Source organism: Hemitrygon akajei, chromosome 4 (genome assembly GCF_048418815.1).
Source record: "Hemitrygon akajei chromosome 4, sHemAka1.3, whole genome shotgun sequence".
Classification (NCBI taxonomy): Eukaryota; Metazoa; Chordata; class Chondrichthyes; order Myliobatiformes; family Dasyatidae; genus Hemitrygon; species Hemitrygon akajei.
In genome coordinates, this window is record NC_133127.1 from 55782037 (window position 1) to 55807621 (window position 25585).

At 39.8% G+C, this 25585-nt stretch overlaps 1 protein-coding gene across 2 annotated transcripts in view; it reads right to left on the reverse strand.

Annotated features, from left to right (window-relative positions):
* Positions 1 to 6737: 6737 nt before the first annotated feature.
* Positions 6738 to 25585, reverse strand: part of LOC140726362 (uncharacterized) — a 156283-nt gene continuing 137435 nt past the window's right edge. For both annotated transcript variants that reach the window (XM_073042639.1, XM_073042637.1), the window contains 3 exons: positions 21285 to 21368; positions 15822 to 15940; positions 6738 to 9199 (listed from right to left, as the gene is read on the reverse strand). In XM_073042639.1, the coding sequence (XP_072898740.1) occupies positions 15848 to 15940; positions 21285 to 21368 (177 nt within the window). In that variant the 3' untranslated portion in view covers positions 6738 to 9199; positions 15822 to 15847. The remainder of the gene's footprint in view (positions 9200 to 15821; positions 15941 to 21284; positions 21369 to 25585) is intronic.

Sequence of the window (25585 nt, forward strand, 5' to 3'; positions counted from 1 at the left end):
CCCTCTGAACCAGATCCCCAACACCTTCATGTGATCAGACCTGCTGGATCGGTCGGGCCAGTTGCTGAAGAGCATGGCTTCGCTCTTCGTGCGGTTGACCCTGGCCCCCGACGCCTGCTCGAACTGTTCGCAGATGCTGATCAGCCTGCGAACCGACCTCAGATCAGAGCAGAAGACGGTGACGTCGTCCATGTACAGGGAGGTTTTGACTTGGTTCCTCCACTCCCTGGCAGCATCACCCCTCTTATGCCCCCATCCCTCCTGATGGCTTCAGCAAAAGGTTCTATGCAGCACACGAACAAGACAGGGGAGAGAGGGCAGCCCTGCCTGACTCCAGACCTGATGGGGAAGCTGTCTGTTTCCCACCTGTTGACCTGGACTGCGCTATAGATGTCTGTGTAGAGCAGTTTGATCCAATTCCGGATTCCCTCCCCAAATCCCATTTTGGAGAGTACATCCATCATGTACGTGTGCGATATCCTGTCAAAGGCTTTCTCCTGGTCCAAGCTGACCAGGCAGGCGTCCACCCCCCTGTCCTGCATGTAGGCGATGGTGTCCCTCAGCAGCGTGAGGCTGTCTGAGATCTTCCTGCCCGGTACAGCACAGGTTTGGTCCAGGTGGATCACCTGCTCCAGTGCAGACTTGACCCTGTTGGCGATAGCCCTGGACAGGATCTTGTAGTCCACATTCAGGAGTTTTTTTCAATTTCTTCAATTTCTGGGGGTGTTTCAATTTCTAATGTCTTCCCTCTCCCCCTTCTGCTTGTAGATGAGGGTGATGGTGCCCTTCCTCATGGATTCGGACATGCTGCCTGCCAGAAGCGTAGCGTTGTACACTTCCAGCAGGTCGGGGCCCATCCGGTTCCCCAGAGCTGAATACAACTCGACCGGTAAGCCGTCGCTTCCGGGAGTCTTACCCGACTCAAAGGAACGGATGGAGCCAGTCAGCTCGTCCAGGGTCAGTGGCTGTTCCAGACTCTCCTGCTTGCCGTCGTCTAAGACCTGCGTGATAGACGACAGGAAGTTGCGGGAGGCTGTGGAGTCTGTGGCCTTTTCTCCATACAGACCGGCATAGAAGGACCTGCAGATCCTCAGTATGTCTGTCTGCGAGGACGCGACTGAGCCGTCCTCTTCCTTAAGCTTGTGGATCACAGAGCTCCCCCTGTGCACCTTTTGGAAGAAGAATTGTGAGCACGTCTCGTCCTGCTCCACGGTTCGGACATTTGATCGGAAGATGATCTTGGAGGAGTCGGCAGCAAAATGCTGGGCTTGCCAGCCCTTCACCTTCCGCAGTTCCTCCCTGATATCCACCCCCTTTGACTGTAGAAGGAGGAGTTGCTGCAACTCTGTCTGGAGTTTACACAGTTCCCTCTGCCCCGCCTTGCTTTCTGGATACCCTTGCGGATGAAGAACCAAGGTGATAGATTTAAGGATTCAAGCCCTAAGGACATGAAACGCTACTGTAAAAAGTATAATGCCCTTGCACATCTTCATAAAATTTCCTCACATCTTCCAATATGTTTTGATTACAACCGTCATCAAGCTTATTATTTTATTATTAACTGTATGCCCAATTTCTGTCATTCTAAAAACTGAGTGTGAATCCTACACCAGCTCCAGTGACTGTGGGTTATTCAAATGATCCCAGAGCTTACTTTCTTTTGTTATTTATCCCCCATAAGTGCGATGGTACATTTGTAATGGTTCACTGCAGGCACAAATCCTACAGGGCAGAGGAGAACTATATGAGTCACCACCTGTTTTAGCCATTTAAAACTATGAAGGGGATGCATGGTGATGTACTAGTTCATGTAATTTCTTTACAGCACCAGCAATCACCCAATCAGGGTTCAATTCCCATCACCATCTGTAAGAAGTTTTGTATTCACCCTACCACCACATGCGTTTCCTCCGGGTACTCCAGTTCCCTCCCACGTACAGGTTTTCTATGTGCATGCTATGTGGGCAGGTTATGTTGGTGTCAACAGTGTGGCAGTACTTGTGGACTGTCTCCAGCTCAATACTCACTCATCTGATTTGATGCAAACAATGTATCTTCTGAGGTTTCAATGTACATATGACTAATAAATCTTAATAAATAAACAACTTACAAATATTTTTCTTTCTGTAAAACTTGCTACTTTCTAATCCATGCATACTTATGGTAACTTTTCCCTCCTCTGTCCTCTGATTCAATTGCTAATTATCTTAAATCTGCATCTTCTGTTAATCGTTTTTTTTTGCCAGTGGAAACATTACACAACTTCAATAGTTTTATATTCTGTCCTCTTGAAATATACCACAGTTGTTAATGCTACTAACACCTGAACCTGAGGGGGACCAATATGCCTTAGGGCAAGTTTGAGGATAGTTTAAACTAGTTTGGGAGGTGGATGAGAACCAAAGTCATAGATAAGTGATAGATGGGGTAGGTGATGTAAAGGTAGATACAGCATGTAGCGAGACTGTGGGAAATGATAGGCAATGGAAAGGGCGTTACTGGGTTGTATAGGTTGAAATCTGTTCATATTATTGTAGGAAGTATCAGGAAGAAGGACAATGAATATAGAGCATGGGTCAGTACCTGGAGCCACAATGCTGTGGCCATTACAGAAACTTGGCTGTCACAAGGGTAGGAATGCCTGCTGGATGTTCCAAGGTTTATACGTTTCAAAGACATTAAGAAGTGGGGAGTGGTAGTGTAAAAGAGGTGGAGAGTGGCAGTGCTAATCAGAAATAATATCACAGCTGTAGAAATGGAGAACATCCTGGAATGATTATCTATTGAGTTAGTGTGGGAGGGAGTCAGAAACAGAAAAGAAGCAATCGCACAATTAGTATTCTATGCATACCTCACTAGCATCAAAGACACTGAAGTCCAGATCAGGAGGAAGATTTTGGAAAGATGCAAAAATAACAGGGACATTGTCATGAGTGACTTCAACTTCCCTAATATTGAAGGTATAGATGAGGTGGAATTCGTTAGGTGTGATCAGGAATGTTTCATGACACAATATGTAGACAGGTGCACCAGGGGAGAGGCCGTACTGAATCTGGAACTTGGCAATGAACCTGGTCAGCTGACAGATCTCTCAGTGGGAGAACATTTCGGAGACAGTGACCCTATCACCCTGACCTTTCCCATAGCCTTGGACAGGGACAGGGACAGGAACATTCAGTAGGGGAAAGTATTTAATTGGGGAGAACAACTTATGATGCTGCTAGGTACAGACTTGGGAGCATAAATTGGAAACAGATGTATTCAGGGAAATGCACAACACACATGTGGATGTTATTGAGAGAGCACTTGCATAGGTTCTGGATAAGTTTGCCTCACTGAGGCACTGAAAGGATGGTAAAGTGAAGGAACCATGGTTGACAAGAGACATGGAACATGTGGTCAAGAGGAAAATAAAAGCATATTTATGGTTTGGGACACAAGGATCAGACAGGGCTCTAGAGAGCTACAAAATATCTAGAAAATATAGACTTAGGAGAACTAGAAGGGTTCAAGAGAAGGACTTGTTGAGTAGGATTAAAACAAACACCAAGGTGTTAGACATGTACAGAAATTACAAGAGGATTATTAGAGTGAGGGTAAGACTAATCAGGAGTAAAAGGAAACATGCCTGGAGTTGGAGAAGATAAGGGCAGTCCTTAATACTGTAAATACATTTGCTTCAGTATTCAGCAGTGAGAGGGTCCTTGACAAATGTGAGGTCAGCATAGAACAGGCTGATATACTGGAACATGTTGAAGTTAAGACAGAGGATGTGCTGGAACTTTCGAAAAGCATGAGGATAGGTAGGGCTGGGTGGGATGTATCCCACCTTACTATAGGAAAGATATTGCTGTGCCTTTAGTGATGATCTTTCCATCCTCACTGGCCATAAAAGTAGTACCAGAGGATTGGAAGGTGGTAAAAGTTATTCCTTTGTTCATGAAATTTGATAGGGATAATCCTGGGCATTATAGATCAGTGTGTGTTTAGGTCAGTGGTGGCCAAACTATGAAGAGGATTCTTGGAGAGAGGATTGGCGTGCATTTGGAGCAACTTAGTCTCATTTGAGATAATCAACATGGCTTTGTGAGGGGCAGCCTTGCCTCACAAGCCTGATTGAATACTTTGAGGAAGTGACAAAGCATATAGATGAAGGCAGAGCAGTGGATGTGATGTATATGGATTTTGTTAAGGGATTTGACAAGGTTCCCCATGTCATTCAGAAAGTCAGGAGGCATGGGATCTTGCCTGTATGGATTCAGAATTGGCTTGCCCACAGAAGGCAGAGGGTGATAGTAGATGGAATAAATTCTGCCTGGAGGTCAGTAACCATTGGTATTCCACAAGGATCTGTTCTGGGAGCCCTCCTCTTTGTGATTTTTATAAGTGACTTGCATGAGCAAGTTGATGGGTGGGTTAGTAAATCTGCAATCAACACGGAGGTTGGTGGTGTTGTGGATAGTGTAGAAGCTTGTCACAGGTTACAAAGGGACATTGATAGGATGCAGAGGTGGGTTGCAGATAGTGTTCAGTCCAGCAAAGTGAGAAGTGATTATGCTTTGGAAGTTCAAATTTGAAGGCAGAATACCAAGTTAATGGCAGGATTCTTAACAGTGTGGAGGAACAGAGAGACCTTGGGGTTCACATATAAAAAACCCCCAAAGTTGCAGTACAAGTAGATCAGTAAGAAGGCACATGGAGTGTTGCCCTTCATTAGTCAGGGAATTGAGAACAAGATAATGTTGCAGCTCGATGAAACTCTGGCCTGAGTGAGTCAGAGTTGACCATGGAAATTGAATCCGAGCTGTCTAGATACACAAGCCTGGGCAGTGCGGTATGGAGCTCAAGCTATTGCCCTTGTAGGAAGCTCCCCCTCTCCATGCATCTGGTGAATCTAAAAGAACGGCAGCGACCGATAACAGTTTACTGCCAACAGCGTTGAAGGAGTCACCAGTCAACATTGAACTCAATGTATGACTGCCTTAGTGACTCCAGCTCTGGATTTTTCCCTCATGGTTTACTCCTGAAGCCTTCCCCAAGAACGTATATAGCCACAAGGCAGCGGAGGTTTGAAATCAGAGCTTTCCTTCTCCTAGATGAGCTTCCGACCACGGCTGATGAGCCCCATCTGGCCAAAGCAACTGGTTTTAAGGCACCTGTAACCCGCTTTTGCCCTTTCTCCTGTCAGTAGAAACGGTTCTGCTGGGTTTAGTAGCTAAGCCACACGTGAAGGCCAGGAGCTGGACTTGGTCGTCAGAGGCTATTTGAGGTGCACGCCTTTGGAAGCATTTAATAGTTGGAAGAAGCTTGTCCCCATTATCACCCCTGGCTACAGCAACTTTAGGGAACTTTGTTTGACCACACTTGGAATATTATGTTGGGTCCTGGTTGCCTCATTATAGGAAAGAAATGGAAGCTTTGGAGAGGGCACAGAGATTTACCAGGATGATGCCTGGATTAGAATGCATGTCTTATAAGGATAGGTTGAGCAATCTGAGGTTTCCTCTTTTGGAGAGGAAGAGAATGAGAGATGATTTGATAGAAGTGTACAAGATGATAAGAGGCATAGATTGAGTGGACTGCCAGAGACGTTTGCCCAGGACAGTAATAATTAATTCAAGGATTGGGTGGAAAGTACAGAGGGGATATCAAAGGCAGCTTTGTTTTTTTTTAACACAGAGAGTAGAAGTGCATGGAACTCACTGCCAGGGATGGTGGTAGAGGTAAATACATCAGGGACATTTAAAAGATGAAATGGATGAAAGAAAAATGGAGGACTATGTAGCAGGGAAGGGTTAGGTTGATCTTAGAGTAAGTTAAAGAATTGGCAAATATCATGGGCCAAAGGGCCTGTACTGCACAGTACTGTTCTATGTTCTACTAATGGCCTTGTCACTCTGCCATGATTCAATCATACTGTTGTTTCTTTTCATATCGGGTGGCATTTTAATTGTTTTTTGTTAATGAGGCCAAGTTGCTAGCTCAATGCTCAACCCAGCACAGAAGGAAATCTTGCAAGTCGCTGACCAGATTCGAACTCAAGACCATTTGCCTCGTAGTCTGCTGCAGATGCCACTACACCACCAGCTGGCATATTTACTCATATAGATATCTATATTTTCTGATCTTTTACCATTTCATTAATTTTTCAGCTTCATTTTTCCTCAAACTAAAATTAACCGTCTTGGAATTCACTAAAGTGTCCCACATCTATCTACTTGGTACAACTGAATTTCGGTAGAGTATTGTTAGCTATGCCTCTAGTTTTGTACCATCTGAAAATCTTGACACCAAACCTTCAACTTCTGAAATGTGTCCACTTCCCACTAAATTCCTATCATTTTCTATTTTCTAGTCACTTTGCTACCTGATCCCAAATGATTGTTTCAAAATAATTAATATTAGAATTTAGTACATTCACTCCATTTTAGTTACAAGTTAATTTATCCCATGTCCCATCAAACCCCTTCAATGTCTTTTGCAGAAAGTGGCATTGTAGCTTGTGACACTGAAGATTTATCGCCAAATTACGTGTTCTGGATTGCATCATGTAACAACTCAATTAAAACTGTGCAAGTAGATTTTGAGTTGCTTCTTATTGAGGATTTATTGCCTTGTGTATGTTCATAATGATAATAAAATGTCTATATCAACTTTTGCTGCTCTTTGAACAGAACACCAGGGACAACTAATACCCACATCCAAAATTGAAAGGAAATAAGCCCATGAAATCCAAGTAACTTCCTAATTTAATTTTAATACAAAATGCATACATTATACAATATACAAATGCGTAAAAATCATTTACATGTTACCAGCTTATAAAAATAACCTTACAATTTTATTAACATGTAAATCAACAGGATTTTATGTAATTTTAGTGCTATTTAATAACATTTTATAAACGAGTGATGTACATCCATTTAAGAAACATTAGGGACTACACTACATGTATTCCACAATATATACATTAGAAATCTGAGGACATTTCCATATGCTTCTATATTTAACAAAACGCATATCTAAACTTTATTCATTTTTACAAGGACCTTATGCACTAAAGGAAAATAATCTCATCCAAGTCATATACAGTATAGAAACCATAACACAATCTTAGTAAAGAGTTCGGCTTGGAGAGACAAAAATCAAACCTTTTTGGCTTTTAATGAAATCCAGTATGGATGTTTGATTCCTGCTTGCCTTCGTAAGGCACTGAAGGATTCACAATGTGCAAGACACAATGTTGGCTAGAAATCCAATCCCGGTCAGGGGACCAAATGCACTATATTGTATCATCAGCAGTAATATTCAGCTTCTGAAATTTAGTTGCAATGAAACCATAAATTTCAGAGGAAGATTCCAAAATGCTCATGCTACAATAGAAAATATTAAGTGCAACTGAGCAAGGGTGAATCTCTAGGCATGTGTGTTTATATACAGTATGTAAAAACAAATGAAAGCCTGCTCTGTGGTGCACATATTTACTGTACATACACTTCTTTCTCACACCAGTTTATAAAAAAGTATCGACGTGAAGATTGATTCACATCTGCTGGTTTTATGTAAGCAGATTAAAGTTTAGATTTGCTGTTTTCACAAGGCCACCATACAATATCAACAATTCATGCACTGCAGTTTCATATTAACAAATATTACAAGGGGTTTGAGGAAAAAGAGTCATTTTTTCCATTTCCTCACTTCAGCAGAACAAGTTTGTCTCATGCAAGAATAAAAAAACACTGGCTAAACTTACCACATTTTTTACCAGTAAGTGAAGGTTTAAAGTTTCTGCTACCTCATTAAAATGGTACAGAATATAACTGATAATTAATCATGTTTCAATTATAAAGGTTCAATTTGAAACATGTATCTTGTGACAAAGTAAGGCATAAACTATTACATATTAACCTTTCAATAAAGTTCTCACATCCAATCATATGAGCCTAAGGTGTTTGGGGAGAATTTTAGCATCAAAAATTTCCAATGTCTAATTGTTCAATGGACTGTCAGAGAATCCTAAAGAATTATTCAAGAGTATTTCTATGTCATCATGGAAAGAGCTGTTATTACTATTACTTTGTTCTATTGTCAAATACAATGGTTATTCAATCTAGCAGCAATCAATGAATTATCCTTTCAGACTAGTGCCTATGTATTAGAAGGGATTTACTTGTAAGCGCTAATTTAAGAACAGCAGTTTTACTTTTTTAAACTGATCTATTAGTGTGTTCCATTTTGTAAAATATAAATTTGAAGGTACATTTCTTATTCAGGTGCAATAGACAATGAAAAGTGCAAACAAGCAGTTTTAAACTGTACACATAATATACAAATATAGAACAAATGACAAGAAAGCACTTTTGCCCCCAAACAGTCCTGAGATACACTTCAAAGGAAGTGAAATGTTAAACAAATTTGTTGACTGAAATCTGTACTCCAAAAGTAATTGTATTTTTAAATGCCACCCAGTAAGCTGAGCCAGCATATGTACAGGTTTCAAACCACAACAGTCCCATAATAACAGAAGATGTATTTCCACTATTAAATGGATTGCGTAAATTAAATTTAATAGGAGGGGGCTTCTGTTATTTTTTTGTCCAAGGTACTGATCATCAACTAAACTACATTGAATATAATATGCATACACCTATACAACAAGTTTAAAACTTATTTGTTTTACAATGATTGAATAGGCAACATTATATGCTGAACATTTTTATTTCTAAAATAAATGTGCTGTTCTTTGTCTGTTTTCAGAAGCAGAACAATGGCACCACAACACTTTTTTAAACACTATTTAAAATTTAGATTGGTTCCATTTTATTTCATGTTTAGTTAGCTATTAACTGTTTCTTTATTGTTAAAAAAAAATGAAAAGTGCACCAGGACATTTGACACAAAAGACCAGTTCAACAGTCTGGAATTTTGGCAAGGAATACAAAATTGGAATAAGGTGGAGAGGTAGTATGAGAATTAAATACCTGGCAACAAATTAAAGGCAAAGATTAATTCAAGGCTGCAGCTTTAGTTGGGATTTAGCACCTAATTAGGAGTGGAGAAAATTTTTCATTCAGCAGAGACTCCATGTCTGTACTCAGAGACTGCAGCAACTCATCAATTTCCTAAAGAAGTTCCTTTGACAAACAGTAGTGCATGTTTAGACCTTCCAGTCAAAGCCTGCATTCCTTAATCTTCATATCTGCAAACATTTGAAAAGAAAGGTAAACATGATTTATTTGTCAATATTTTTCAATTAATCGTATTTTATATATGCTAATAGTTCCCACCACACATTTCCCATATATTGACTATTACTCTGAGCAAAGCTTTGAATTGAGGCAGATAAATTGTAACATGGATTTTAAAGTTCGACCACACTATAAATCTGTGCAAAATACACAGAGCTTCATAAATGTGTTACCAAACCAACATACTACAAAATGCTGCAGAATTGGAATTAAAGTGGAAAATGCTGGAAATATGTAGCTGGACAGACACCATCAGCAGTTGCCAGGGTTATTGTTTCATGTTAACGATTTTCAAAAAAAACTGGGAGAAGTTTGGGATAAATAGATATTTAAATGCCAATAAAAGGGAAAGTAGAAGAGGCAAGTCTGCAATTGGGTAGAATACAGGAGAGACTAAACAATGCGAGGAATGATGGTACAAAGTAGAAGTGTAGTAGCAGAGCAAGAAACAAATCAATGACTGTTTTACTACCTGGATCGTATACTAAGGTAATTTATACTCTCCACTCTTTTTTACCTACCAAGTTATGTACCTAGTCAGTTACATCTCACATACAAAGACAGGTGTGGTTATTGTTAATTTTGATACCAATACTCTGCTTGCCTGGTACTTCATGTTACTTTAATAGGAACTACAGCCAGTGCTGATCTGTGGGAATCCCTCACCATTGTTTGAAGGTTCTAATGTAATACCACACAATGTTTTTGGGAAGCACGCTGTGCAATAATGTTATCAAACTGTCAAGGACATCAACTACTATCTACCCTTGTTTTGTCTGTAGCTTTGATTTAATACTGAGGTCTCACAATAGCTACCACCTTTTCACCATGGGTATGGTGATGTTATCAACATACGCCTTTGGACACAGGCAGAAGATTCAGAGTTAGCCACTGATCAGCCCCAGCCCGACATTCATCCAACACTAATCTAGTCCCCTCCCACCCCTTTGTAAATATGCTTGCGCACATCATTTCTTTCCGGGTCTGTGGAAGACCATTAGCTTTGGACACATTAGTCAAGGTTTCTTTTGCCATACTTGTTTGGAATGACTTATCTGCATGAAGGCCTTCCCACTTAAGACATGCCAGATCAAACTCGCACATCTCTTGTGGTATTATACCTCCATAACTTCAGCTCTCAAATATTTCTTCTATGACTAGAAATGCCACTAATTTAAATTCTATTTTATGTGTAAAATAAGACTACAAAGCATAGGACCAGAACTAGGCTATTCAGCCCATCAAGTATGCTCCATCATTCAATCATAGCTGATTTATTATGCTTTTCAACCCCATTCTCCTGCCTTCTCCCATAACCTTTGATGCCCTTACTAATCACGAACCCATCACTTTCACTTTAAATATTCTCAATGACTTGGCCTCCACAGTCCTCTGTGGTAATGCAATCCAGAGATTCACCACCCTCTGGCTCAAGAAATTCCTCATTATCTCTGTTCAAAAGGGAATCCTTCTATTCTGTAGGTTTGCCCAGTGGTGATGGACTTCACCATGACAGGAAACATCCTCTCCATGGCTACACGAGTCAATCTGCAGATGCTGGAAATATGGCTCCATGGCTACTCTATCTAGGCCAGGGGTTCCCAGCCTGGGGTCCATGGACCTTTTGCTTAATGGTATTGGGCCATGACATAGAAAAGGTTGGGACCCTCTGATATGGGCCTTTCAATATTTGATAGGTTTGAATGAGATCCTCCCTCATTCTTCTAAATGCCAACAAGTACAGTCCCAGAGCCATCAAATGTTTCTCGTATGTTAACACTTTCATTGCCAGAGTCATACGGTGAACCTCCTCCAGACCCTCTTCAGTGCCAGCTCCTTTCTTAGATAAGGGTCTCAAAACTGCTCACAGTTCTCCAAGTGTGGTCTGACCATTGCCTTTTAAAGTCTCAGCATTGCACCATTGCTTTTATATTCTAGTCCTCTTGAAGTACATGCAAACACTGCCAAAGAGCTGATTGTGGACTTCAGAAAGAGTAAGACAAAGGAACACAAATTAATCCTCATGGAGTGATCAGAAGTGGGGAGAGTGAGCAATTACAAGGTCCCGGGTGTCAATATCTCTGAGGATCTAACCTGGATGCAACATATTGATGAAGCTATAAAGAAGGCAAGACAGTGACGATATTTCATTAGGAGCTTTGAGGAGATTTGGTTTGTCAAATAAAACACTCAACACAAATGTACTGTGGAGACACTCTGACTGGCTGCATCACGATCTGGTATGGGAGGGGTGGGGTGACAGCACAAGATCAAAGTAAGTTGCAGAAACTGTAAAATTAATCAGCTCCATTATGGGTACAAGCCTCTGTAGTATCCAAGACATCTACAAGGAATGGTGCTTTAGGAAGGCAGTGCCCATCATTAAGGACCGCCACTGCCCAGGACATGCCCTCTTCACACTGTTACTGTCGAGACGGAGGTACACAAGCCTGAAGACACACTATCAGCAATTCAGGAACAGCTTCTTCCTCTCTCCCACCTGATTTCTAAATGGATATTAAACCCATGAACATTACCTCACTATTTATTTTATTTCTGTTATTTTTTGCACTACATGTTTTAACCTATTTAAATGACATATATACATTTAGTGTATTTCAGTTTTTTTCTTTATATTTATTTATCATGTATTTCTGCTTCTGCTGCTGTAAAGTTAACAAATTTCACATTTGCATATGATATTAAACCTGTACTGATTCTGATTACTACAGCCTGAACCTGCAAGTTAACCTTAAAGGAATGCTGCTGGAGGACTCCCAAGTCCCTTTGCACCTCTGATTTATGAATTTGCACCCCACTATGCCAACTGGTGGTGTAGTGGCATCTGCACTGAACTGAGTTCAAATCTGGCCAGGTCCCAACCTGGGCAGCAGCAGTATCTGCGTGGAAGAAAGGCCTGGCAATCTACTTGTTATCTTGCCATGAAAACCCTATGGTCCATGAGGTCACGAAGAGTCGGACTCCTCTTAATGACTGAACATCATGCCTTTATTCCTCTTATTAAAGTGTAGATGATGCACTTCCCATTGGCCACTTTATTGTCCATTCTCTTAATCTGACTAAAGTCCTTCTGCAGACTCTTTGCTTCCTCAACATTACCTGCCCATCCACCTATCTTTGTATTGTCAATAAACATGGCCAGAAATTCCTCAATTTCAAATGATTGGCATATAATATGAAAAGAAGTGGTTCCCACACCAACCCCTACAGAAAACTACTAGTCACTAGCAGCCAACCAGAAAAGAACCCCTTTATTCCAATTCTTTGACTCCTGTCAGTCAACCAATCTTCTGTCCATGCTAGTAGCTTTCCTGTAATACTATAGGCTTGAGGAATTATTTAACAAGGTCATTTAGATAAAACTTAGAAATGAGAAGGGGTTATATTATAGACCCCCCAATATTCAACAGGAACTTGAGAAGGGATGTGTCAATAAATTGCATGTAGCTGTAAAAACAGCAGGGTAAACTAGTAGGCTATTACAATTTCCTGATTTTTGAGTGGGCCACCCTGAGTGCAAACAGCCTGGATGGGGCAGAATTTGTGTGGTATGTCCAAAAAAAATTTCCTCACTCTATATGTAGAGGGACCTACCCAGTAATAAGCCATACTGGACCTCTTCTTAGTGAATGAGACAGGCTAAGTAATAGAAGTCGAGGAGCACATTGGGGCCAGTGACCACAATTCTAATAGTTTTAAAATTATTATGGAAATAGATAGAATAGCTTAATGAGTTAAAGCACTGAACTTGATTTGGGCCCATTTTGAGGACCTCAGGCAGGAGCTGGGGTCAATTGGGTGACCCTATTCAACAGCAAAGGGATCATTAGCAAAATGGGAGATTTGTTAAAGGTTATATCAAGAGTCCAGGGTCAGCATTGTTCCTGTTAGGGTAAAGGGTGGACATACCAAGCTCAAGGAACTCTGGCTGATGGAAGATATTGAGGTTCTGGTCAGGAAAAAGAAGGAAGCATACATCACCTTTAGGCAGCTAAGTACAAATGAATTCCTTATAACAAGCTTAAGATCAGGCTCAAGAGGGAAATCAGGAAGGCAAAAAGAGTAGATGAGATGGATTTTGCATGCAGGGTTAAAGATAATCCAACAAGGCTGCCTTTGTGTGAAGCTGCAAGCGATGATTGAAATTTTTAATGTCTATTTCTCCTCTGTGTTTACTCAGCAGAATATCATGGATGCTAAAGAAAATAAGAGTATTAAACAGTGAGGATTTGGATCACATACATATTATGAGGAAGGAGGTATTGCAGCCTCAAAGTGCATTAAAGTGATTAAAACCCCAGGGCCTCACCAACTATATGGAAGGCCAAAGAAGAAATCACAGGTGACCTTACAGAGACATCTGCTATGTCATTAGCCACTGAAAAAGTTAAAGAAATTTGAAGGGTGACTAATTTTGTTCCATTGTTCAAGAAGGGTGGGAAGGATGGGCCAGGAAGCTACAAGGCTTGCGAACCTAATTTCAATTGCAGGGAAGTTACTGGACAGAATTATGGGAGGCAAGATTGACCATCACTTGGATAGTCAAGGCCTGATCAGGAATAGTCAAATAGTTTTGTGTATGTGAGATAAAGTCTTACAAAATCATGGCATTTTAAGTATTCATCCACTGGCATTGGTGCTAAATATACAATATACAATCAGTAGCTACTTTATTAGGTGCACCTGTACACCTGCTTGTTGATACAAATATCTAATCAGCCAATCATTTGGCAGCAACTCAATGTATAAAAGCATGTAGGCACAGTCAAGAGATTCAGGTGTTGTTCAGATCAAACATCAGAATGGGCAATAAATGTGATAGAAATGCCTTTGACTGTGGAATGATTTTTGGTGCTTTGAGTATCTCTAAGCTCCATGTACCTATCCAAAAGTCTCCTAAAAGACCCTATCGTATCCACCTCTACCACCATTGCCAGCAGCCCATTCCACGCACTCACCACTCTCTGCGTAAAAAACTTAACCCCTGACATCTCCTCTGCACCTACTCCCCAGCACCTTAAACCTGTGTCCTCTTGTGGCAACCATTTTAGCCCTGGGAAAAAGCCTCTGACTATCCACACGATCAATGCCTCCCATCATCTTATACACCTCTATCAGGTCACCTCTCATCCTCCATCACTCCAAGGAGAAAAGGCCAAGTTCACTCAACCTGTTTTCATAAGCAAAGCTCCCCAATCCAGGCAACATCCTTGTAAATCTCCTTTGCACCCTTTCTATGGCTTCCACGTCCTTCCTGTAGTGAGGCAACCAGAGCTGAGCACAGTACTCCAAGTGGGGTCTGACCAGGGTCTTATATAGCTGCAACATTACCTCTCAGCTCCTAAATTCAATTCCACGATTGATGAAGGCCAATACACTATATGCCTTCTTAACCACAGCGTCAAACTGCGCAGCTGCTTTGAGCGTCCTATGGACTTGGACTCCAAGATCCCTCTGATCCTCCATACTGCCAAGAGTCTTACCATTAATACTATATTCTGCCATCACATTTGACCTACCAAAATGAACCTCTTCACACTTATCTAGGTTAAACTCCATCTGCCACTTCTCAGCCCAGTTTTGCATCCTATCAATGTCCCGCTGTAACCTCTAACAGCCTTCCACACTATCCACAACATCTCCAACCTTTGTGTCATCAGCAACCTTACCAACCCATCCCTCCACTTCCTCATCCAGGTCATTTATAAAAATCATGAAGAGTAAGGGTCCCAGAACAGATCCCTGAGCACTCCACTGGTGACCAACCACCATGCAGGATATGACCTGTCTACAACCACTCTTTCCCTTCTGTGGGCAAGCCAGTTCTGGATCCACAAAACAATGTCTCCTTGGATCCTATGCCTCCTTACTTTCTCAATAACCTTCCATGGGGTACCTTAACAAATGTCTTGCTGAAATCCATATACACTACATCTACTGCTCTTCCTTCAACAATGTGGCTAGTCACATCCTGAAAAAATTCAATCAGGCTTATACCTGCCCTTGACACTATTCCTAATCATATTACACCTCTCCAAATGTTCCTAAATCCTGCCTCTCAGGATCTTCTCCATCAACTTACCAATCACTGAAGTAAGACTCACTAGCCTATAATCCCCTGGGATGTTCATGTACAGCAGACTAGAGTTTAAAAAGAAGGGTGCAAAACAAAAAACATCCAGTGTGAGGCAGTTCTGTGGGCAAAAATGCCTTGTTAATGAGAGAGATCAGAGGAGAATTGCCAAACCGGTTCAAACTGAAAGGAAGATGACAGTAACTCAAATAACCATGTGTTGCAACAGAGGTGTGCACAAGAGCATCTCTGAACGCACAACATATTGAACCATGAATGGGCTACAGCAACAGAAGACCACAGACATACACTCAGCAGCCATTTTATTAGGTACATGAGGAACCTAATAAAGTGGTCAGTGAGTGTAGCTGAGGCTGTCTGCTATAGTCCACTTGAAAGGATCAGTGCCTTTGATTGAGTTTAATGGAAGCAAGCAATAAAACTTTTTTAAATCTAGAAGTGTTTTTAAACATTCTTACCACATTCATACTCTTCTCATCAACAGTCACTTGTTTAAGTTTTGTTTGTGGAGGTATTCTGAGGACCCAAATAGCTTGGTCATCCCATCATATCTTGGAGATGAACCAATTGAGCAGGTCTGGAAGATAAAAGGTTACTGAAAGCCACACTGATGAATTAACAATTGGATGAAGCATATTGATGACTATTACTCAAGTACAATATATTACCAAGTTACAAGGGAGTCGTGCTCTGAGAAAAAAAATCATATCACATTTTTCTATAACGTAAACACTTGACAAAAATTGACAAAATTTGCAATTTTTCTTATGTATTTCATGTATACAGTATTTGGATTTTTTTTCTCACCTAAATTCTGTAAGAGCAAATTATTCTGTATCTCATATTTTTTGGCAATGATTTATCCATTTCATGAAGGGTGAATTTTCATTAATCAGATTGCTATAGCCCAGGGGTACACTGTAGCTGGTTTCAATATAATTAAATCCTGTTGGGTTTGACAATACATGAGTAACCTGAAAGACTGTCAGCTCAACAACAGGACAAAAACATTAACCAGTGCCTACTTCCTATTTTGCACGTCTTCCACATCTAAAAGAAGTCTGTATCAATCTGGTCCATTAAAAGAAAAGGTCCTTCTTCCAATATCTATCCGCAGGTAGAATGCAATGGATTATAATCAGGCAATGCTGGGCAAAGCATTAAAACAAATTACCCATGCAGGCATTGATGAGATTGATCAATAAATTGCCAGCAAAGATATTTTATGTAAGGATCCACTTATTTGAATTATATCTTCCCCTTGAACTGGTTGCAGGCTTTCAACTTCTGTTAAAGCAAACATTTCCTATCTGCTTATCCCCAAAAGTGAACTTCCAGTCCCAGATGGAAATAACACGAAGTCCACTACAGTCAGTTCAGCACTATTTTTGCAATACATGATCTCAAAAACATTGGATCCTGCAATAATTGTTTGCATAAAAATACACTTTCCAATATTTTTACCAGTTGTATCAAATAAGAAAACTACCCAAAATGTCAATACACTCTTGTTCCATTTTGTTATCAATATTGGATCTTAAAGAGTTAGCAACGTAAGGGATCAGTGAAAATTATTCTACTCTGTCAGAGCAGCTTCAAGTCCCAGATAATTCTCACTCTAACGTTTTATCCAACAATCCATGGAATTTGCTGATGATAGATTTTCAAACTACCATCATTCAACCCACGTACATCACTGCAAGACTGTCCATTTCCCTGTTATGCCAATAATTATTATTTTAATCAGAAAATTGGTAATACACATCTCAATGACAATAATGGAACTAATTTCAATTCTATAGACAATGACAGGGTTGATAACATCACTGAAAATAAAAACTTAGAAACGTAGAAAGCCTACAGAACAATACAGGGCCTTCAGCCCACAAAGCTATGCCAAACATATCCTTACCTTAGAAATTACCTAGGGTTACTGATAGCCCTCTATTTTTCTGAGCTCCATGTACCTATCCAGGAATCTCTTAAAAGACCCTATCGTAACTGCTTCCACCACTATCACCGGCAGCCCATTCCACGCACTCACCACTCTCTGCATAAAAAACTTACACCTGACATCTCCTCTGTACCTAATTCCAAGCACCTTAAAACAGTGCCCTTGAGTGCTAGCCATTTCAGCCCTGGGAAAAAGCTTCTATCCACACAATCAATGCCTCTCATCATCTTATACACCTCTATCACGTCACCTCTCATTCTCCGTCACTCCAAGGAGAAAAGGATGAGTTCACGCAACCATAGATACAATTAATAGATATAATTTACTTGTAATTAAATAGTTATGATTTTGTCTAGTAACAATTCATTGAATTATAATAGTCATAATTTTTTTCTAAATGAATATTCTAAATGGACAGAACTTTAACAATGAAAGAAAAAACATGTAATTGCCTACACTAATATCTACATGGTCTGGAAAATCCAATCTCTACGCACCACTTGGCCTTCCAGCTATTGCTTGTTATAAGACCATAAGACACGGGAGCAGAATTAAGCCATTTGCCCCATCAAGGATGCTCTGTTAATTGATTGTGACTGATTTATTTTCCCTCATAACCCCATTATTCTGCCTTCTCCCTGTAATGTTTGAGACCCTTGCTATTCAAGAACTTCTCAATTTTTGCTTTAAATATATGCAAACTTGGCAAACACAGCTGTCTGCAGCAACGAATTCTACAGATTCACTACTCTTTGCCTCGAGATTCCTTCTCATCTCTGTTCTGAGTTACTAGTCATAACGTCTTTCCATCTTCTCAGGCTGTGCCCTCTGCACCTAGACTCTCCCGCTATTAGAAACATGTCCACTCTATCTAGGCCTTTCAATATTTGGTATGTCTCAATGAGGTTCCCCTTCGTTCTTCTAAACTGCAGTGAGTACTGGCCCAGAGCCATCAAATGCTCCTTATACGTTAAATTATGTTGACTTCAGCCTATTTTATAATGCACCTCTAGTGCCTCAAAATCCCATCCTTAATAATGGTCGGGCTAACTGGCCTTTAATTTCCTGTCTTATGCCTCCATCACTTCTTAAATAATCATTGACCCTTACAATTTTCCTGTCCTCTGGAACCATTCCTAACTCTAGTGATTCTTGAAGCATCACTACTAATGCCTCCACAATATCTTCAGCTACCTCCTTCAGAACATTGGGGTGTAGTCCATATGGTTCAAATGACTTATCTACCTTCAGACCTTTTAGCTTCTCAAGCATCTTTTCCTTAGTAGTAATCATTTCTGCCCCCTGACACTTGGATTTCTGGTATACTGCTGGTATCTTCCACAGTGAAGACTGCTGCAAAATACCTAGTCAGTTCATCCACCATTTCTTTCACTGCCACATTACTGCCTCTCCAGCATTATTTTCCAGCTGATCAATGTTCACTCTTGCCTCCCTTCTATTCTTTTGGTATCCTCTTTTTTATTGTGGCAAGCTAACTTTTTATATTTCATCTTTCCTCTCATTATTGTTTATTTTGTTGCCTTCTGTTGGTTTTTAAAAGCTTCCCAATCCTCTAACTTCCCATTATATTTTGCTATACTTTATGCTCTTCCTATTGCTTTTTATGTCTTTGACTTCCCTTGTTAGCCATGGTCACCCCATCATCCCTTTAGAATGATTCGTCTTCTTTGGGGTGAATCTATCCTGGGCCTTCCAAATTGCTCCCAGAAACTCCAGGTATTGGTGCTTTACTGTCACCATCCCTGTTAGTGTCCCCTTTACTCACTTTGGCTAGCTCTTCATTCATGCCTGCGTGGTTCCCTATCTTCCACTGTAATACGATACTTTAGCTTGTATCATATGTGCTAGCTTCTCCCTCTCAAACTGCGGGGTGCATTCTATCATATTATGATTACCGTCTCCTAAGGTTTTGTTATCTTAAGTCCCTAATCAAATCTAATTTATTACAAAACACCAAATCCAGCCTTTTCTCTGATAGGCTCAGCTATCAGAGATAGGCTGTAAAAAAAATTTTCATAGGCATTCTACAAATCCCTTTTTTTGGAATGTAGCACCAACCTGATTTCTCAGTCCACCTGCATGTTGAAATCTCCCTGACCATTGTAACATTCCCTTTTTACATGCCTTGTAACTTGTTTCCCACATCCTGGCTATTGTTCAGAGGCCTGTTTATAACTCCCATCAGGGACTTTTTAACAACTTCTTGTTTCTTAAACTCTACCCACAAGGATTCAACATCTAATCCTATGTCACTTCTTTCTAAAGTTTTCATTTAATTTTCTCTTTACCAACAAACTTCCTCTGCCTACCAGCCTGCCCTTTTAATACAATGTGTATCTATTTTATTTTTATTTATAGACCCTTATGCCCCACAAGCTTAATTAAATCCATGTGACCCATTAACCTACTAACCCATGCATCTTTGGGATGTGGGAGTAAACCAGAGCACCTGGAGGAAACCCACATGGTCACAGGAAGGATATACAATCACAGTAGAAACAGCAGCGTCAATTGAACACAGCTCACTGGTGCTGTAAATCATTATGCCAACCACTACCATGCTGTCCTAAATCCTTAGATCCTTGAATACTAAGCTCCCAGCAGTGATCTTCTTTGAACCATGACTCAGTGCTGCCCACAATGTTATATCTGCCAATTTCTAACTGCACTACAAGGTTATCTACAGTATCTTTTTTCACCTACTGTGTTAACCACCCTTTGCAATTTTGTCTCATGTTGCCTGAAGTTATATTCTTATCCCTTTCTAAACTTTTTTATCTTTTCTATATTCTGGAGACACCCGTAGCCTCTTGCACTCCCCTTCCCTTTTATGTTATCTATATTTTTCCAAACTGTTGAATCCACCTCTCTAATACTAACTTTCAAATCCTATCCACAACCCTAGTTTTAAGATTCACCAGGACCCTTGTCCCAGCATGGTTCAAGTGGAGCTCATCCCAGCAGATCAGCTCCTTAAATCCCTAATACTTGTGCCACAAATTCAAACCGACTTCTCCAAAACCAATCTTTTTGCCATGCATTTAGTTCTCTGATTTTATTAACCCGGTACTAATATCTGCATCTTAATAATTTTTGTTTCAAATACTGGGGTTCCCAGATCCCTTTCTACCATAATCTGTAATTTTAGTTTATTTAAATAATATCTTCATTCTTCCATCTAAAGTGGAAAACCTCACAATCCTCCACAATGAATTCCATTAATAAGCCCACCCACTAATCCATATCCCTTTGCCTTTCAATCCCCCTTTGCCCCTCTCACTACTTGTTAACACTCAGTCCATTCATCTAAGTCATTAATGTATGTTGTAAGTAGTTCAGGGGTCTGTATTAATTCCCAATATGTCTCACGAGTCACTTAATTTCATTCCAAGAGTGATCTATTTACTTCGACACTTTGCTTCCTGAAGTTCAATCCTCTATCTATGCCAGTGTATTACTCCCACCACATGCACTCTTATGTTGTGAACTAATCCTTTATCAAATGCTTTCAGAAAATACACGTATCGCTTCCTCTTTATATACCCAATTTGTTATATATTCAAAGAACTGCGGTAAATGATCAATTATCCTTTATAAAACCTCGTTGATTTAACTCATTGTTTTCTGTTACCTCCTTAATAATGGATTCCAAGGCTTTCCAGATCAGTTAAGTGAAAGCTTCCTGCTTCAACCTTCTGCCTTTCTTAGAGAGTAGCACTATATTTGCTGTTTTCCAATTATTTGCAACCTTTCCAGAATCTGAGTAAACTTAGTAGATGACAAATAATGCATCCACTATCACTGCAGCTAGGTCCTTTAAGACCCTAGTTTGCAGTCCATTTTGTCCCAAGGACCTGCCTTGGTCTTTAGCTCTATTAGTGTGCCTAACATGCATGACAAAGGGAAAAGTATTTGGTAAAACATCTGACAAAATATATCCCCTTACTGTTTTTTGCTTCAGTGTTTGTGGCAATCCAATGCTGGTATCCTCTAGGAAACAGATTGGCACCAGGCCACGCCTTCCATGTACCTGCAAAGACAGGAAACATTTCAGAATTATCAGCTTTCTCTGCAAAATGGTCGCATGATTCAGAGCTACACCCTCTGGGAAAATAGTATTTGATACAACATTAATATATAGTTCTCACAACTAAAGAAATAAAGGGATACAGGAAAAAAGTTGCAAGTGAATTTGGGAGATCAGGTATGATGATATAGAGTAGTGCAGCAGGCTACTCTTGTTTCTGTTCCCAAATTCTGATTTTATCATCCCACACTTTCAGCAATTTGCAATAAGAAAGGATGACAGGCAAATTATTAGTAAGGGGTAATGTAAAATACACATCCTGGGATGACATGCTTCTCCTCATTAATTCCAATTTGGAATTTAGGGGCTTTATGGGCACTATTATGAACAAGGCAGATTTTTTATATAGCCTATAAATTACATGCATCCTATTGCAGGGCAAATGATATTATTCAGCCAGAGAACCAATATTAAAATTTGCTTCACTTCCTCAACTATAGCACCTTGCTGTCAAGTCCATGGAGTAACCTGATTATCAGGAGAACGTCTACAGAACTGAGTACCTTGTGACTACAGACAGTCCACCATATCATAGGCAAAAAACAACGGAATATACAAACCCAGCTCTACTACCTACTAGTATTTGCCTCAGTTATAAGTAATAATTTACCAGAACATAAAGTTCATAGCCCCTGCAGCAGGGAAACATTCAAGATTTGAAGATTTGCAAAAATTGAGGATTTGAATATTTATTCTGTGTGTATTTAGGAAACTGTCTGATAATCTGAAGATTGGAGGGAAAGTAACTTCTTGCTTAATTAATCTTTCCAATCATTGGGTGGTACATTTATATTGGCTTTAGGCATGCTGGAAGCATGGAAATAGTCGCAGGGCTGCCACCCTCGGACAGTGTTAGTTGTTGACGCAAATGGCACATTTCTCTGTATGCTTCAATATACATGTGACAAATAAAATAAATCTTTGAATCTTTAATCTCTAGTTTACATACACCAAACTGATTAACCCATAATCTGTAAAACTCCATTGGAGTCATTTGGCTCTTACATTAACCATCACATTATAGAGAAAAGAGCGGAAAGTAAAATTACTATCCTATCCTCGGGGATGGCAAGGGAGGGATAGTATTATGAGTTACTTAACAAAACAGAGTGCAGCATGTTCTACAGACAACTGTTTTCCATACCACACAAAGCCAGCTTTGTATGCTTGATTTTTTTTTAAATGTAAGGCTGCATCTTTATCTACATCTTCAGCCAAATGTTCAAAAGGACAACACTGGGTCAAACCTGCTGCTTAACAGTCCTTTCAATACAAAAAATGAGCTAGCAAAGTACCTTTTCAAGATATTGACACATTGCACAAAAGAACTGGAAAGCCTCCAGCAACATGAAGGAAGCAGATTGAAACATAATAAATGCAGAAACTCTCCACAGATCCAGGCTTAATTTAATACTTAGCACTGGGAAAATGTGAATCAGCATAACAATGTCTTATTAATAAGTATTGATTCAAAGCTTTCATTACATTATCAATGAACCAACTATGTATTTAAACATTAATGACACAGTGTAACAGCTGTGTAATTCAAAATTACAACGACAATTTGTGCCCTCATTGGGGTATAACAAGGAAAGTTAATGCTTTGCCGAGTTGAGGAGAAATTCCCTTTAATAGATACTTCAAGACAATAATGAAAGTACTGTGCATTTAACAATAAACCACAGCTTCTTCCAGTTACTGTTTGTAGAAGAATTTCAGAAAGTGCATTTTGTGCACACAAAAGTTTAAGTTACCCAGGCGAATAATTATTTTCTCAAACACGGTTCATAATTTCCAATACAATGATGAAGTCTTCAGAACAGGCATCTTTAGTATGAGAGAAATTAAATCTAAGAATACAGACTGATAGCACACGGTTGCCAGAGTCTGCAGCAAATCAAATACACTATCTTTCATTCAAAGGAGATAAATCAGGTCTCCATTGGCGTGCCTACTCCTGCTTCCATCTATATAATTATCTCCCTTTCACTTCCTTTTCCTCTTCCTATTTTGCTCTCTTTGCATCTCTTTTCTCGATCCTTTCCTCTATTCCCTCTCTTTCTTTCTACTCTGTCTCCCCCCTTTTTTTGTTCTCTCTCTCTCTCTCTCACTTCCTCCCACTTTCACCTATCTTCTTCCAGCGAACAAGCCCCTCACTGATCAGGGTTAGTAGAGGAAATATGTCTGGAGTTGGAGGAGGTAGGGGAGACTGTTACTGAATATTTGCTTCAGTATTCATCATCGAGAGAGACCTTGACAAATGTTAGTACAGGATAGGATAGGCTAATATGCTGGAGCACATTGGCGTCAAAAAAGAGGATGTGCTGAAACTTTTGAATAATATCAGGATAGGTAAATCCCTTGGACCAGATGGGATATACTGCAGTTTAATATGGGAAACAGGGAAAGACTTATGGGTTTCAGCCCAAAACGTCGTCATTACCTCCTCCCATAGATGCTGTCTGGCCTGCTGAGTTCTGCCAGCATTTTGTGTTTTTATTAAAGACTTATGATGTTGTTTCATGCAAAGGTTTGTAACTCACAGATATTCTCAACACATTGATGAACAGTTTTGGATAACATATTTGTTGAGACTTACTACAGCTACAATTAGATATTTCCTTAAAACAGGAAAAGGATATTTAATTCATGCTTATTACTATACATTTACAACTGACTAGCTAAGATTGCCATGGCAACTGTTTATCATGCCAGATTTTCACCAAGTTGTTATGGAAATTCAAGTTAATTAAAAGAAAACACAGTAATAATAGATACTTGATAAGACTGTGACAGTTACTTCTTTTTCTGCTGCTCATGTGGGTCATAATTAATAGTGTTGCATATTAGCATATCAATATGACAGCAATTCTATAAGTAAATGACAATCAAGTCCAAAAATATTAATCTTCAAATGCTGTTTCTGCCATTCAGTCATTAATGAGGAAGGAATTAATGTATTTTAGTGAGGTTCTGGTGAAATGGGAGAACGGGTGGAGAATGAGGTGCAATGATTATTATAAATTATAGTTCTTTTCCCAATGAGATGCTACAGGAGAAAATTCTATGATGCCAACAATGTACAAACAATTTTCATCAGTTAGCATTCCAGGGTTAATTAGAAGAGTTAGGAAACATGCCAGGAACAAACTGCATTTAACCAGCATCTGAAAGATAGAAACATTTAACAAGAAATATCACAAAATCATTTACAAACAAAAATGGATCCTGAGTTAATGAAGCATTTATTATGAAGGATAAAGCGCTTTATTTTAAGGCCTGATAAGGGAGGAGATAAATAAATGCAAATCTTTACTTCTGAAAGAATCTTGGGATGCCCAAGTTGGTTCACAACCAATGGTGCAGACACTCCTCCCACGGCACCGTCAGCTCCAGCAGGATGGTGTGTTTTGCTGCCTCTGAGGGCAGGATTGTTTTCAACAAATTTTATTCCTATTGCCCCTGAAGCACAAATATTCCAGTAGGCAATTGGTCATTCTGTCTATATTCATTCTGATGTCCAGGAAGCTCTAATTTTCTAGGACGTTGCCATATGTCTACACAAAATAGTTGACATCTTCAGTCTTCTTTGTCACATATTATGTGAAGGAAAAAGTACAGTCTCACACCGGAGTAATTTTCATGCAATGTAACATTTGTTGAACATCTCGTGGAAAATAAGTGAAATCAGTTCTGATTTATGAATTATCCTTTGTTAATTTTATGGCCTACGGGATGGGAGAGAGCTTTAAAGTCTCACAATGGTACTTGATGGTAATTGAGCCAAATGTCAATGAAAGGCACTAAAACGCTTGATGATCAACCGCAGTCAATCCGTTTTTTTTAAAAAAGTGTACAATCCAGAAATTCTGGCAGGCGTTAAGTTGGATATAGAAATGCCCAGATAATATCAGCAAATGGGTGTAATAGAGAGGAGAAAGAAAATGACAATTATTACAGTAAGGCACAATCCTCCCTTTGAGAAGTATGAAACAAGATATTAGAATACTATTTGATACTGCATCAGTAAGAATCAAAGTTAATGAGCACTTGTTAAACACCAGAATGAGAGTATTGTGGAAAGGCCATCATTAATTGTCCTTGAGGCCGTGGGTCACTTCCTAGAACTGTTGCAGTCCTTTAAGTGAGTGTGCTCTCAT